We start from the raw sequence: 16,967 nt of genomic DNA on the forward strand, positions 1-16,967 counted from the left end.
CTACAGGGGGCAATTTGACTATTCTCCCAGCTAATCGTTGGCTATAGAGTACCTCAGGGATGACGTGTTTTTGTAGGCCAACCCGGAAGTTAGCGGCACACGGGTTCCCTCGATCAAAAGCCTATGCATTTTTCCCATAGACTTTTGGAAAATCGCAAAAAATAAGCTCTGTGTTTAACAAAGGGTTATGACACGTTTTGTCTATTAAGATAATCTTTACAAGTTAACACAACATTTATACATTTTGAAGCCTAAATAAAGTTGTCAGATATAAAAAGCTAATTAGATAAATTAAATTAGATAAACATAGGGGGGCGCGTGTCCAAAAAGGTTGAAAACCCCTGCCCTAGAATCTCCATTTCACAAAAGTTTCTCTTGAAGCCAATACGGAAGTGACTTAAACTGCGATTCGTCGACTGGGCACTAGGGACGGGCTCCAAAAGAGATCAGAATCTCATTGAGTCACATGTTAAAATGGCCAACTTTACAGCAGAAAAAAACATGCTCTTTGCCCATTTTCAGTTATCCTGGAGTGACGCACTGCTAAGATGGCAGCGGCCTCATTTTCGCTTCAGAAATGCTCTTCAGAAATCAACAGGTGACGTCAAGAACACCACGTCCATACATTTTTACAGTCTATGGTTTTAACTGCCTATTTTGGGGTGTAATTAAAAATGCACCGATTCAGTGCGTGTACACCTTTAAATGCTCGTGCTCCCCGCCCCCAAACTCGCAACTCTATAATACATTGCATAAACAACAGAATAAGTTCACACAGCTAATATAACTCTCAAAATGGATCTTTACAAAGTGTTCGTGATGCAGCATATCAGATCACGTAAGTATGGTAATTATTTTTATGGATGTTTACATTTGATTCTTAATGAGTTTGATAGTGTGCTGCACGGCTAACGGGGCTAAAGCTTCACTGTTGGAGAGATTTATAAAGAACGAAGATGCGTTTATGAATTTTACAGACTGCAAGCGTTTAAAAATGAAAATAACGACATGGCTCTGGTCTCCGTGAATACAGTAAGAAACAATGCTAACTTTAACCACATTTAACAGTACATTAGCAAACATGCTAACGAAACATTTAAAAAAAGACAATTTACAAATATCACTAAATATATCATGATATCATGGATCATGAACAGTTATTATTCGGCTGTGCAGCTCTACAACGTTAATACTGCCTAGAACATGGGCTGGCATATGCAAAAATGTATATAATAATGATCCCGACTGTTGCGTCACAGTCGGTGTTATGTTGAGATTCGCCTGTTTTTCCGTGGTGTTTTTCACGCACGAGATTTACATATGAAGGAGGAAACAATGGTGTTTGAGACTCACTGTATGTCATTTCCATGTACAGAACTCTTATTATTCAACTACGCCAAGGTAAATTGAATTTTAAATTCTAGGGCACCTTTAAGTTGGTTTGAATCCCTAAACATAAGCATGAGCAACAGTAATAGTGATATTTATTACTTACCGTAATAAACACTACTAATGACATTTATTATTAAATGAAAAAGGTAAAAGATGAGGCTTGGAAACATTGAGATGTTTTATTGAATGTAACCGGTTGAATATTGACCTTGAACGCACAGAAAAAGTGCAGCAGAAGTAGGAATGTATAGAGCAATTCTTGGTACTTTACTAGTGCCCTGAAAACCTCGAACTGGGTATAAAATGATCACAGAGCACTGATTTCTTTATTCTTTTGAAACGCACAGAGTGAAAATGCCCATTCAGACTTTATAAAGTCTGTTTCATCCTTTCATCAGATTTTCCATTATACGTACAACCTCCTGTTTCTGAGGCCACAGGGTTGATTGTGTTGCTAAAATGAGAGAAAATTGCCCCGCTACTTTTCATTCCTCTATGAAAATTGCCGCCCCTCCTCCCGGCCTTGTCACGAATAAACTCTGCTTTTCCAGAGCGGATCGACGGGCGTCCGGCACGTAATAACGTTCTCTCACGGTTTGGAGAAAAGAATCTATCCTTTCTCCGGGTACCATGGAAACTGTGCAACCTCCCCATCCAGCTCCAGTTAACCTCGACCCCACGGCACCCGCCTGCCTGTGAAGAGAGGAGGAAGATGTTTGGCTAAAACTCCAGTTCATTAGACAGACTCAGGCAATTTCCATTAGTTGTTCACAGAAGCTCAGAGATGGGACTCGTTCAGTTTAAAATATTTCGGCGTCACATAAGAAATACACTACTGGTCAAAAGTTAATTAACTAAGATTAAGATTTTTTAATGTTTTTTGAAAGACAGTAATGGCATTTTTGCATCACAGGAATAAATTACATTTTAAAATACATTAAAATAGAAAACAGTTGTTTTAAATTGTAATAATATTTCACAAAATTACTGTTTTTACTGGATTTTTGATCAAATAAATGCAGCCTTGGTGAGAATAAGAGACTGTATCCATAAGTGTGTAATGTGTATTATGACATGATCGTGTGATTGCGCTCTCACTCACAGACATATGTCCACCAGCTGGTCCAGCTCGGGGCAGCTGCACTCGTACAAGTCTCTGCAGCTGGCGTGGCTACGGTTCATCAGGTCGCCCAGCTGAGCGACGGCATTGGCAGGGGAAGAGTCGCACACGGCCTTAAACTGCAGCACACGAGCGGCCTCGCCGTACACGTGTTTGGCACGCTGGTACAGTTTAAAGTGAGTCGCTGAGGAAGAAATGGAAGAGGTTGTAGTGCAAAATGACAGTTTGTGTCAGGAATAATATATAATATTGGTAACACTTTACAATAAGGTTCCATTAGTTAACTAATATTAGCTAAAAATGAGCACTACATTTGTTACAGTTATTAATCTTTGTTAATGTTAGTTAATAAAAATACAGCTATTAATTGTTCGTTCACATTAGCTCAGGTCCATTAAATAATATTAACAGATACAACTTTAATAATTTATTAGTAAAAGCTCAAATTAACATTAACTAAGATTAATAAAAGTATTTTTCCATTGTTAGTTCATGTTAATGAATGCAGTTAACTAATGTTAACAAATGTAACCTTATAGAGTGCCCGCCCACTTTTTCAGTGGCGCTGGTTCCGGAAGTGTTTTTTCCATTAATTTTTCCATAGGGATTGTTAAAGCGTTTTAAGCCATGAACCAAAACAACCAGCTACTATATATAGCACAACATTAGAAACTTTAATTTGAGCAAAAAAGTATTTGTAAATAAGACAAAATGTACAAGACTGTAACGGCTTTAGTGAGGGGTAAGAACTACAATCCCATGAACCATTGCAAATTACAATCAAATTAAAAACGATGGTGAAATATAAAACTATTAATTTATAGTTGATCATATCTATAGAAGCAATATATTTAAATGTATTGCAAAATATGCAAATATATACAAATATTTAAGTATTTTCAAAGAATAGTCAATTCACAGTGCTTCATTGGCCCAATTTTCTCACCGAGACTCTCTGATTGGTGGAATTTCCTTGCAGAATCATGGGTAATGTAGTTTTTCTACCACAAATTATGTGAACAGATGGCTTAAACAAAAGCATACACAATTTTAACAATCTCAGAACTCACAACAGGCCTGTCTTTAACGGTTTATCGTTAAAAATCAATTTCCTAATGAAGAAAATTAATTGGATTTTCTAATTCCGAAACCCGACTGTTGCACTCTATTGTAAAGTGTAACCATAATATTATTAGAATATTAGCTAATATAAAATATCATTTTTCCCTTAAGAAAACTGGTAACACTTTACAAAAAGGTTTCATTTGTTAACATTAGTTCACTACAGTAATTAGCATGAACTAGGAATGAACAACGCCTCTTTATCATTTATTATTAATCTTAGTTATTGTTAATTCCAACATTTAGTATATTTTTAAGATCAAAAGTTGTATGTTAATATTATTTAATGCACGATGAACTAACATTTTTAAGGTTAACAAATACTGTAAAAATATTTTGCTCATTGTTAGTTTATGTTAGTTAATGCATTAAATGAAAAATAGAAATGTAAGATTATTTTTCCTGTAAGATCAGAACATTTATCAAGAAAGTAAACAGAGTGGACTTTGTTCTCCTGTTGTCTTTATCTGGTCTCTCACCATGTTGTGTGTTGGCGCTGAGGATGTTTTCACACAGCTGTTCAGCGCTGATGCCCAGAGTCGTGCAGATCTCCTCTCTGCTGTAGGGCTCAGGGTGCAGCACATCCTCCAGCAGCTCCAGCATCTTCTCCAGACTCACCTGCAGCTCCTTCTGCAGATCCCCCAGCTTCAGCAGATGCTGCCAGTCCACGCCTCGCGCTTTAGCCAGTATCTGCAGACCGAAGGATTCAAGATCCACATCTTCTAACATCAATATACTAATGCAAAGTTCTTGGTACATTACCAATAATTATTAGTGGCCAATCACTAAAGCTTCATTTTTATTTAAGTGCTTCTGGAATTAAATCTGTAGAACTGTAGATTTAAATATGCGGTGCCAATTTTGGGGTCAATTTCAACAAATTTGATGGCAGATCCAGTTTTTGGCAAACAAAAAATGAGTCATCATCTCAGCAACTGCAGATTAACACAAAACTGTTCTCATTATTGGCCTGAAAATACCACATACATTTGGTTGCAGCGCCACCTACTGTAAATAATGTTAAATGTACTTACAGCCTTTGAACTACTCCTAAATTCAACACTTATGACCAAACAATTTAAGTATTCACAAAAAATGATTAAAACTACAGTATATACACTACTGTTCAAAAGTTTGGAGTCAGAAAGGGTTCATTACACTGATCAAAAGTTACAGTTAAGGCATTTATAATGTAACATACCATATACAAATTATATTAAACATAAACTTAAGAACATCTAAGTGCACTTAACTGAGCTATTTTGAGACACCATGAATATGAACTAAATTGTGCTTTTAACATACTATCTCTGTATTAAAAATTTTTATTTAGTTACCACTTGTAGTACACTTGAACCCTTAGTGTACAAGTAATAACTAATTTTTTTTTTAGCATATTAAGTACAAAATGAGTGCCCGAAAATAGAGAACTTTAAAGGGTTAGTTCACCCAAAAATGAAAATTCTGTCATTAATTACTCACCCTCATGTCGTTCCACACCCATAAGACGTTTCGTTCATCTTCGGAACACAAATTAAGATATTTCTGATAAAATCCGATGGCTCAATGAGGCCTCTATTGCCAGCAAGATAATTAACACTTTCAAATGCCCAGAAAGCTACTAAAGATATATTTAAAACAGTTCATGTTTACAGTGGTTCAGTTTATAGACTACAGTGGTTCAACCTTAATGTTATGAAGCGACGAGAATACTTTTTGTGCTCCAAAAAAAACCAAAATAGCGAGTTTATTCCATATTATTTAGTGAAGGGCGATTTCAAAACACTGCTTCATGAAGCTTCTAATCTTTACAATCATTTGTTTTGAATCAGTGGTTCGGAGTGCCAAAGTCACATGATTTCAGTAAATGAGGCTTTGTTACATCTTAAGTGTTCTGAAACTTCAATAGTTCACGTGACTTCACAGTTTGATACACGCTCCGAACCACTGATTCGAAATAAATGATTCGTAAAGATTCAAAGCTTCATGAAGCAGTGTTTTGAAATCGCCCATCTCTAGATATTGCTGAATAAACTCGCTATTTTGTTATTTTTGGCGCACAAAAAGTATTCTCGTCACTTTATAATATTAAGGTTGAACAACTATTGTCACATGAACTGTTTTAAAAATGTTTTTAGTAGCTTTCTGGGCATCTGAAAGTGTTAATTATCTTGCTGCCAATGGAGGCCTCACTGAGCCATCGAATTTCATCAAAAATATCTTAATTTGTGTTCCGAAGATCAACTAAGGTCTTACAGGTGTGGAACGACATGAGGGTGAGTAATTAATTATATAATTTTCATTTTTGGGTGAACTAACACTTTAAGTACATTATGGAAGTGTACTTTCTTTCACCTAGGATAAGAGACTTATTTAAAAAAAAACATGAAAAAAATCTTAATGACCCCAAACTTTTAAACTGTAGTGTACTTTTTTGGTAAATTGGCAATATAATTCTTATATTACAAAGATTAAACTATCATTCTAGATGAATCCCTGACATTCAGACCTTTGTGGCGATGCGGCACTCCACCACCCTCATGTTGAAGTGAGATGAGGCCGCCTTGTTCATCTCCACACAACAGTTGGCGATCACAAAGAACGCCCCGTCGGGCAACTTCACATCTGTGGCTCGCAGCGGATTAAACTCGATCAACTTTGCCTTGAGGAAAAAATGTAAAATGAAGCTGAATCATCCATAAAAAATATATCTGTAATGTAGATGCACAGTGTTAAACACAAAAACAGTTTTGACAATCTGATGACATATGGGTCAATAACAAATAGGAGGCCCCAAGATAAAGAAAAGAATAAAATCTTTTAAAATTCTAGCTTGTGCCTTAGAAATGTACTCTTTGTATTCATGTTGGTTTTATATGGTTTTAAAAAGAACTTGTATACCATTTAAAAAAAAGAAAAATGTCATGTGGTGTAACCAAAAAAAAAAAAAATAATAAAAATAAAAAATAATAATAATTTTATATATATATATATATATATATATATATTTTTTTTTTTTTTTCTTCTTCTTTGAATATATGCAAGCGTGCACATTTTAAAAAGTTTTAAATACATTCTTTTTCAAAGTAAAATGTCATTTTTATACAAATATCATGAATTTTTCAATTTATAAATGCCAAGTTAGTTGGTGGTTGTACTATATGACATTTTACAACCCCAATTAACCTTACCATGTTGTCATAAATTAAATATATATTTTTAATTAAATTACATTTTAATTTTAAGAGACTTACTGACCATGACACAGTCAAGAGGGTCTGCAGAGGTCTTCTCCATGATTTCATTTCATTTCCTGTTTTAATGTTTGCACTACGGTTGCACCACATGACTTTGATTTGATGGACAATATGTTTTTTAAATATTTACAATATTTTAAGGAAACAAAAAAATAAGTAAGGAACTCTATAGTTTTAATGAGGCATTTTGTCTTCATTATAATATCAAGATTGCAACACCCTGACAACTTGACTATTCCCCCCAAAAATATCAAAATTAATTTTATGAATTTTAATACTAATCATAGAAAAGGTGTGTTTGGTCATTGTATGTATGAACTGCATTTTTAATGTATTTTTGAATAAATGTGTCATACCATCAACCCTTATACCTAAAATGAATTCAAATGCCATGTAGGCCTGTATTGTTAGAACAAATATGAAACACATGGCTTACTGTTCCCTCCTCCGCCAGGAAAGAAATGGACTGATCCATCCCTCCGCCCTCAGTGCCAATATAGCGCTCACACTTGGCACACGTCTCCGCGAGAGTCACCTGAAATGAAACCAAAGTGAGTGCATCTATGATAAGCAGCAGTTGTATGTAATGCATGTTAGAGGATTTACATTAAGGACTACCTTAGAAAAAGACTTCTGATTGGCCTCCATAGTGACCAGACCGGCACAGCACACCAGGGCACTGGAGCTGGAAAGCCCTGAGCTGGCTGGGATAGTCCCGTCTACCACACAACACATCCCTGCCAATGAAGACAAGCTCAAGTGCTCCTGCATGCACAAGGTCAAGGGTCAAATGACTATGATTATTATGTAATAATGCAAGCATGCATTATATGTGATATTAAACACCTCACCTGGATTCCTCTTACTCCACAAAGGAAGTAATAGTGCCATTGAGGATTCTCTCTGTCAATGGTGATGCCATCAACAGACACAGTGAAATCTCTGAAAGAAATCAAGAAATAATTGAGTAAGTGAATGAATGAATAAATGAGTGAATAAACAATTGAGTGAATGAATGAGTGAGTGAATAAACGAGTGAGTGAATGAATGAGTGAGTGAATAGTGAATAAGTGAATGAATGAATGAATTAAGTGAATGAATGAATTAAGAGAGTGAGTGAGTGAATGAATGAGTGAGGTGAATGAATTAAGTAAATAAATGAGTGAGTGAATGAATGAATGAATAATTGAGTGAATAATGAATGAGTGAATGAATTAAGTGAATGAATTAAGTGAGTGAGTGAATGAATTAAGTGAGTGAATGAATGAGTGAATGAATTAAGTAAGTAAATAAATGAGTGAATGAATACTTGAGTGAATAATGAATGAGTGAATGAATGAATTGTGAGTGAGTGAATAGAATGAATGAATGAATGAGTGAATGAATGAATAAATAAGTGAATGAATTAATGAGTGAGAGAATGAATACGTGAGTGAATGAATAAGTGAGTGAATGATGAATGAGTGAATAATAAGTAAGTGAATAAGTGAGTGAGTGAATAATGAATAAGTAATTGAATGAATTAGTGAGTGAGTGAATGAATTGAGTGAATGAATAAGTGAGTGAGTGAATGAATTAGTGAGTGAATAAATAAGTGAGTGAATGAAGTGAACAAATAAATTGAGTGATTGAATGAATTAATGAGTGAGTGAATTAATTCATGAGTGAGTGAATGAATAAGTGAGTGAGTGAATTAATGAGTGAGTGAATGAGTTGAATGATTGGGTGAATGAATTAGTGAGTGAGTGAACTAATAAGTGAGTGAATTAATTAGTGAATGAATTAATGATTGAGTGGATGAATTAGTAAGTAAATGAATTAGTGAGTGAATGAATTAATGAGTGAGTGAGTGAGTGAATGAATAAGTGAGTGAGTGAATGAATGAATTAATGAGTGAGTGAGTGAGTGAATGAATGAATTAGTGAGTGAATAAATAAGCGAGTGAATGAACGAAGTGAACAAATAAATTGAGTAATTGAATGAATTAATGAGTGAGTGAATGAATTAATGAGTGAATGAATTAATGAGTGAGTGAATGAATAAGTGAGTGAATGAACAATTGAGTGAGAATGAATGAATTAGTGAGTGAGTGAACTAATAAGTGAGTGAATTAGTGAATAAGTGAGTGAATGAATGAATTAGTGAGTGAATGAATGAATTAGTGAGTGAATAAATTAGTGAATGAGTAAGTGAATGAATGAATAATATTTGTTGACAACATGTGACCAGTTAAATTTTGAAGAACTGAGGAAGAAGCACATTGTTACTCACTTGTATTTGGGGTCAGTGTTGGCCAGCTGGATTGTTTGGGAGTCATTGACAGAAACTGCAGCAAGAATATTCTGCTCTATTGCCATTGGAAGGACAGCATAGCCACAATAATCAATATGTTCACCTGGAAATTACAAGATTTATGATAAAACATAAAAATGCAGTGCTGATGGTATTTGATATGATTACGCACAGCTTGCAACCGACCTATCAAATTCACCCTCCCTGGAGCACGAGCGTAGAAGAGAGGCATTTGTCCATATTTTCCATGAAAAGCTTCTTTCAGCTTCTGCAACCTAACAAAAGAAGGGAAAGTGTATGTTTAACGCAAACAAAAACAAAACACGAAAGTTAAAACTAAAAAAATAGAATGTATATCTATCGACGTAACGAGTTGACTCCATTCATACACAATTTAAGTTTTCCTTATAGCTGCACGAAGTTTTCCGTACAGTCGAAACTTACCTTTCATTTCCACTGAGCAGCACCTTGATTTTCGGTGGAATTGTGGCCATTATGCTGTTTTTAATCTTTGTTTTGCAATAAGTACAATATGCAGGAGTGGACTGACGCCGTACAAGTGCTGTCAGCTGACTGTCATACCCGGAATCATGCGTCTAAACAATACGGAAGAAACTGACACGAATCTCTCAAAGCCATTCACTGGATTCGGAAGCACTCGGAAGGAATCGTGACTGCGCGCGCACCGTACAGAACGCGCGGCGTGATGTTATAACGCTTTGCCGGGGAGCATTGTGGGTAACAGCCTCTCTCTCCGGTCAAAATGTCTGACATGGAAGATGATTTCATGTGCGATGATGAAGAGGATTATGACTTGGTAAGGCTGCCTAAAATAAACGCAACTGTAAATGCATGTAATTCAATGCTAAGCAAATGTGGTGACATAAATACATTTTGTTTAGCGTGTTTATAGGGAGTTAATTTCACAATGGAGTTGTTTAGCAAGTGGCTAGTTTGCTAATACTGCAAAGATTAAGTCAACAAATATGACAGCCTTCTTTAAGTAAGTTAGTTTTATTTGAAGTTCTGTAAGAAAAGCGATGTATTTATAAACCGTATTCTTGATGTAGAAGCTCTTATGTATCTAACTTGCAGACTCATGTGAAGTTGAATAAATTATTGCTAATGAGCTGCTAGTTATGAAACTGTATGATATCTGATTTCAGTTTGCTATTAAATAGATTATTACGTGTGTGAGATGTACAGTTGTAAATAATCTTAACATAATTATTGTTATGCAGTTGTCATAATCATAACATAATCATGCACCATTAAGCTGGTGCACTATTAGCCTTCAAGATGTTTCTTCAGGCAAAGACTTGTTAAATTACACATACCATTTGTTTGCTTTCATTTCAGGAATACTCTGAGGACAGCAACTCTGAACCGAACGTTGATTTGGAGAACCAGTATTACAACTCCAAAGCCCTCAAAGAAGATGATCCTAAAGCAGCCCTGAGCAGCTTTCAGAAGGTTCGACACGTTCAATATCTGGATCCGTACTGTAACTTTGAATAGGTATAATCACTATTTTCTGTTTCGCAGGTGCTGGAGCTGGAGGGTGAGAAAGGAGAATGGGGCTTCAAAGCACTGAAACAGATGATTAAGATCAACTTCAAACTGGTGTGTAACAATAGTAGCAGATTATATTATATAACATAATATTTATATTATTATTTAAGATGTAATAAATAATATTTATAAATAATTGTCTTATTTTCCCTTATTGTCTAACAAATTATTATTATTTTTCCTTATTTTTACAGACAAATTTTCCTGAAATGATGAACCGGTACAAACAGCTTTTGACATATATTAGGAGTGCTGTCACCAGAAATTACTCTGAGAAATCCATCAACTCTATTCTAGATTATATCTCAACCTCCAAACAGGTATTTCATATATTTTAAACTGTTGTCCGATTTAATATATATATATATATATATAAGGGGTGTAACGGTACATGTATTCGTCCCGGTTCATGCAGTCACATGATGAATACAGTCAGTCACAGGCGATTCACACTCCAATCCAGAAGGGGGCGTGCGCGTTAATGCAATGCAATACAACAGGAAAAAGCACAGAAGAAGAACAGAAAATCTATGCATAGATATGTTTACGTGTAATCTATCAACCAGCGTTTCAACCGCGGAAGGACGTCATTAAAACAGCTAGAATAATATCTCACATAGCATTACATTTACCTCAGGCAAGTCATTTAGTGTCCACAGCATGTTAGTTCACTAGAGAAATGAACTCTAGAGGGGAGTATTTCACTTAATAATATATGCACTATATTAGCTTATATATTCATTATATTTACTTTACCTGTTAGTAATGTCATGATTATTTAATACATGTTTAAATAAATTTGTCATGAAAACAAGTTATGCAGTAATTGTGTAAATGATTATGATTTTTAAAAATGAATTGGAGTAGAAAATTAACGTTATAATTGGATTTATAAGTTAATGCAAAACCTGTCTTATGTGTAATTTACATGTTTTTTTTTTTTTTTTTTTTTGAGTGTTGATGATTATATCTAAAAATAAATAGCAACCAAATTTAATAATTTGTGCTCTGCTGTTAATTGTAATCTTTAACATTGTAGTAATGTGCAAGAAAGGGCTCCCTGTACATAGTTTACAGCATTAGCAGAGATACATTTTTTTTTTATCCTTAAGAAAATTTTAATTATAATTGAATTTATTTAAACACAGAGACACATTTGTTAAAAAAAAAAACAGTTTAATAATAATAAAAAAGCAATTTTATGTTTAGTTTTCTTCCCCCTGCTGTACCGAACCCGTACCGAACCGTGACTTCAAAACCGAGGTATGTACCAAACTGTCATGTTTGTGTACCGTTACACCCCTAAAATATATACATATTTATTTATTTTTAAATAAAGATCATTTTGTTTTTACAGATAATAAAGTAATATTTATCTATTCATGTTTATTTCCAGATGGACTTGCTACAAGAGTTTTATGAAACCACACTGGAAGCTTTAAAAGATGCCAAAAATGACAGACTTTGGTTTAAAACTAACACCAAGGTTTGTGCTGTGGCAGCGCATTGTGTATTTCAATGATTTTATGTTACAGATGTTACCTGCACACTAATATATCAGGAACAATAATATCTGTATCAATCACTGTACTATGATAATAATTCTGCTAATGCAATGCACGTTAATAATTAAAGTCCAGAAAGTGTGTGTATGTGTATACTTAAGTAATTCAAGAATATTGTTAACATCTGCTCCTCTGTTTCATGTAGTTGGGAAAGTTGTACCTGGAAAGAGAAGAGTTTGGAAAGCTCCAGAAAATCCTCAGGCAATTGCACCAGTCATGTCAGGTAGAGTAAATGATTATTGTCGCATAAATAAGAAAACCTGCTTCGAATGTCTTAAGTGCTGTTCTGAAACTGATTGATGTTCTTAATTAGACGGATGACGGAGAGGACGACTTGAAGAAGGGCACTCAGCTGCTGGAGATCTATGCTTTGGAGATCCAGATGTATACGGCACAGAAAAACAACAAGAAGCTGAAAGCCCTGTATGAGCAGTCATTACACATTAAATCAGCCATCCCACACCCACTCATCATGGGAGTCATCAGAGGTATTTCACACATTCCTACTCTATTTTTATTACAAAGATGTAGTTGTAAAGATAAAGACATGGAAATAATATTTGTTATTTTGTGTACAATTGGAAAGTTTATGTATTGGTTTGGTTTTTGTTTTGAATATAATAAGAATGTTTGTTTTGTTTTTTTGTTTTGTGTAAAATAAGAATGGTTTGTTTTTGTTTTTTGTACAGTTAAGTTTTTTTTTTGTTTTGTTTTTTTTTTGGTTGGTTTTTATTGTATATAATGAGTGTTTGATTTGTTTTTTTGTTTTGTGTGTTTTATTTTTGTTTTGCGTATACAAGGAATGTTTGGTTTTGTTTATAATAAGAATGTTTGTTTTGGTTTTTGTTTTGTGTATAATAAGAGTTTGTTTGGTTTTGTTTTTTGTTTTTGTTTTGTGTACAGTTGGAAAGTTTTTGTTATGTGTAAAATAAGTGTTTGGTTTGTTTTTGTTTTTTGTACAGTTAGAAAGTTTTTTGTGTATAAAAAGAACATTTGTTTGGTTTTTGTTTTGTATATAATGAGAATGTTTGATTTGTGTTTTTTTGTGTGTAAGAAGAAAGTTTGTTTGGTTTGGTTTTTTGTTTTGTGTAAAATAAGAATGTTTGGTTTGTTTTTGTTTGTACGGTTAGAAAATGTTATTTTTATACACAAAAAAAACCTTGGTTTGGTTTTTGTTTTGTGTGTAAGAAGAAAGTTTGTTTGGTTTGTTTTTGTTGTGTACAGTTAGAAAGTTGTTTTTTTGTGTGTGTATTGTTTGGTTTTTGTTTTGTGTATAATAAGAATTTGTTTGTTTGTTTGATTTGTTTTTATGTTTTAGTTTTCTTGTTCTATGTACACTAAAGTCCACTAATTTTCTCTGACTTGTGACCTGTTCTCATTAGAATGTGGTGGTAAAATGCACCTGAGGGAGGGCGAGTTCGAGAAGGCACACACAGACTTTTTCGAGGCATTCAAAAACTATGATGAGTCTGGAAGCCCCAGACGAACCACTTGTCTGAAGTACCTGGTCTTGGCCAACATGCTGATGAAGTCTGGAATAAACCCATTTGATTCTCAAGAGGTATAATGAGGTGGTCATGCACAGGCCCACATGGAATCTAAGGCAATCAGAAAGTTCAGCAGAACCATCAATTACAGAATTCATTGACCAATAAGCATGTTGTACTTTCAGTTTCGCTTAACACACATAATTTGAAAACCTGATAAGCAACTTATTTTCCCCCAGAATCAGTGCAGAAAAGCACAACACTGCAGATTCTATCTGGGCCTGGTCATAGATAGTACAATTTTGTGGTCTATAATATAACAAAAAACTGATTCTTTCTATTTGGCTCTGTGACTAGGCAAAACCTTACAAAAATGATCCAGAAATCCTAGCAATGACAAACCTGGTAAGGTAAGTGTGCACAATACCACCTTTCATTTCTTCTTTTATCCGGTCCTGTTCTATTTTAACTACATTTTTATGGACCGAGTGGATTCATTTTATGGTATTAATTGCTTATTACTTGTTTCTAGTGCCTACCAGAACAATGACATCACAGAATTTGAGAAAATCCTAAAGACGAATCACAGCAACATAATGGATGACCCCTTCATCAGAGAACATATTGAGGGTCAGTTTGGGTGGCTTTGGCTTCCTTGTGCATATTCTACTTATAGGCTCCACATTTGATGTATAAGATTTATGAAATAAGTACATATTAATTTTCCTTTTTGCTTTTCCCTTCAGAATTGTTACGGAACATAAGAACGCAAGTGCTCATCAAATTGATTAAGCCTTACACTAGGATACACATACCATTTATTTCAAAAGTAAACCCTTTTTTTATATTATAGTATATAGTATTGTACTATATTATGCAATGTTATTAATTATAACATGCTTTCATATCCATATTTTTCTTTAGGAATTGAATATTGATGTTGCAGACGTGGAAAGCTTGCTTGTGCAGTGTATTTTAGACAAGTAAGTTTAACCCAGTGTTTTTATATGGATTTTTACATTTTTTTTAATGCTTTTTAATGGTATTTTTATATTCTTTCTTTGCTAAAAGTGTGTATATATACATATAATAAATTAACGAAATTAACGCGTTTATGCATGCGATTAATTTCCAGGTCGTGTCAGGTCTTAAAGTGACAGCAGTCTAATAAACCTGCTGCTGTCATTAATGTTAATCAAAGAGAAAATCACTCACTGCTCTTGACTGAATAACTTCTGTAGCTTTAATACAAATTAATCTAGATTTAATTTCTAATTTATGCATTGAAGACTGCGAAGTGTTATTTTTGTCTAATGTTGTATGTCCGTCTTTCAGCACAATCGATGGTAGAATTGACCAGGTCAATCAGCTGTTGGAGCTCGATCACCAGAAAAGAGGCGGAGCCCGATACACCGCTCTGGACAAATGGACCAATCAGCTGAACTCTCTCAACCAGGCCATTGTGAGCAAACTGGCTTGATTTGACACTGACGATCCTGGAAAACAAATTCACCCATCAGGCAGCCGGTCGATTGGAGGCTGTCAGTGACATTAACTACTTTCAAGCCCTTTACTCCCCCGATCACAGTTTGACATGAAGGGGGAGCGCAATTTGGCTAGTTTGTATTTTTACAGCTGTAGTCACTTAAGTCAGTTTTAAATGTCCTTAACAAAGCAGGATGTCTGCTGTACTGAATTGTTAGGTCTCTAATATGAATATGTTTGCATCATCTAAACTTTAATAACACATATTGGCACTTGGCAGACATTTAAAAGGCTCTTAAATGGAGAGCGTGAGGACGTACTGTGTGAAATTGAATCATTTATCTGTTGAACTGTCTCTCTTGTTAGAGTCAGCATGTTTTACTTGGTTTGCATAAGATTCAGTTGATGTGTTTTATGCAGTTGCACCGCAGCACATGCGTATTGAAAGTGCAGTCATTGCTCGAATCCCTCACCAAACATTACAGATCTGTCTGAACATTACTTAATGCCATCTGAGCTCTTCTGTTTCACTTTTCAACAACAAAAATAAAGAATGCATTTGTTGCTTCAGCGAATAATGTGTAATGGTTTATGATTTTATGTGTGATGAGCAATGAAGTTTATCTCAAGAACACAGAACAACATTATACAGCCTTCATGTATGGGCAATATTTCATCTGATTACAAAAAACTAATAGCTGGATGTACAGACAAAAGGAGGCAAAATGATTAAATGTTTCTTAATCAGACCACAGAAAATGTAAATATGTATCATACATACATTATACAGCCAAAAAGCTTCACAAAAATCGGTGGAATAGCCAAATACATTAATTACAATAGGATTACACATACTTTAGCATGTTTTGGAACTTAATTTTATATTATAAATATTGGTAACGCTTTATAATAAGGTCTCATTTGTTAAAGGGATAGTTCACCCAAAAATGAAAATTCTGTCATCATTTACTCACCCTCAAGTTGTTCCAAATCTGTATACATTTCTTTGTTCTGTTGAACACGAAGGTATTTTGAAGAAAGTTTGTAACTAGGTTGCTTTGGGGCACCATTGACTTCCATAGTAGGAAAAAAAAATACTATGGTGCCCCAGAACTGTTCAGTTTCCCACATTCTTCAAAATATCTTCCTTTGTGTTCAACAGAACAAAGAAATTTATACAGGTTTGGAACAACCCGAGGGTGAGTAAATGATGACAGAATTTTCATTTTTGGGTGAACTATCCCTTTAACATTAGTTAATGCATTAACTAACATGAACTAACAACGAGATATAAATATTTTACCGCAGTTGTTAATAAAAATGTTCGTGTTAGTAGTGCGTTAACTAATGATAACAAATAAAACTTTTTTGTTTTAGTAAATGATTAACATTAATATTTGTAAATGCTGTGAAGTATTGTTCTTTATTATTTCACGTTAACTTATCTACTTAGCTAATGAAAACGTATTGTAGCATTACCTAAATATTATAAACACACAACTTAAGTCCTTTATGTATAAACAAAAATAAATAGTAATGTTATTATTATTACTTTTATTATTAATAATACATTTCCACGATTGAGAAAATACATTTCTGTCAAAAAGAGGAATAATTTTGGTTGACACATGATATGCCGGCTGTAACGTTCATATGACGTCGCCCCTCCCGTCAG

General features: G+C 34.3%; 2 protein-coding genes across 3 annotated transcripts; one reads left to right on the forward strand and one right to left on the reverse strand.

Moving 5' to 3' along the window:
- Window positions 1–1,557: 1,557 nt before the first annotated feature.
- galk2 (galactokinase 2) lies at window positions 1,558–9,835 on the reverse strand. The gene is made up of 10 exons (XM_051884829.1): window positions 9,628–9,835; window positions 9,370–9,458; window positions 9,163–9,286; window positions 7,743–7,833; window positions 7,510–7,656; window positions 7,328–7,426; window positions 6,144–6,296; window positions 4,114–4,324; window positions 2,495–2,696; window positions 1,558–2,085 (listed from the first exon to the last, which is right to left on the reverse strand). The coding sequence occupies exons 1-10, from the start codon at window positions 9,675–9,677 to the stop codon at window positions 1,878–1,880; spliced, it is 1,374 nt and encodes a 457-aa protein (XP_051740789.1). The 5' UTR covers window positions 9,678–9,835; the 3' UTR covers window positions 1,558–1,877.
- Window positions 9,780–15,870, forward strand: cops2 (COP9 signalosome subunit 2). Of its 2 annotated transcripts, XM_051884827.1 has the most exons (14): window positions 9,780–10,000; window positions 10,543–10,656; window positions 10,729–10,806; window positions 10,950–11,075; window positions 11,965–12,018; window positions 12,152–12,241; window positions 12,466–12,543; window positions 12,634–12,808; window positions 13,703–13,881; window positions 14,165–14,217; window positions 14,340–14,437; window positions 14,554–14,636; window positions 14,732–14,790; window positions 15,143–15,870. In XM_051884827.1, exons 1-14 carry the CDS (start codon window positions 9,947–9,949, stop codon window positions 15,285–15,287), a joined length of 1,386 nt encoding a protein of 461 aa, XP_051740787.1. In that variant the 5' UTR covers window positions 9,780–9,946; the 3' UTR covers window positions 15,288–15,870. The 2 variants fall into 2 exon arrangements, with proteins under 2 accessions (XP_051740787.1, XP_051740788.1); XM_051884828.1 differs by lacking the exon at window positions 11,965–12,018.
- The last annotated feature ends 1,097 nt before the right edge of the window (window positions 15,871–16,967 follow it).

Source organism: Ctenopharyngodon idella, chromosome 24 (assembly GCF_019924925.1).
Source record: "Ctenopharyngodon idella isolate HZGC_01 chromosome 24, HZGC01, whole genome shotgun sequence".
NCBI lineage: Eukaryota > Metazoa > Chordata > Actinopteri > Cypriniformes > Xenocyprididae > Ctenopharyngodon > Ctenopharyngodon idella.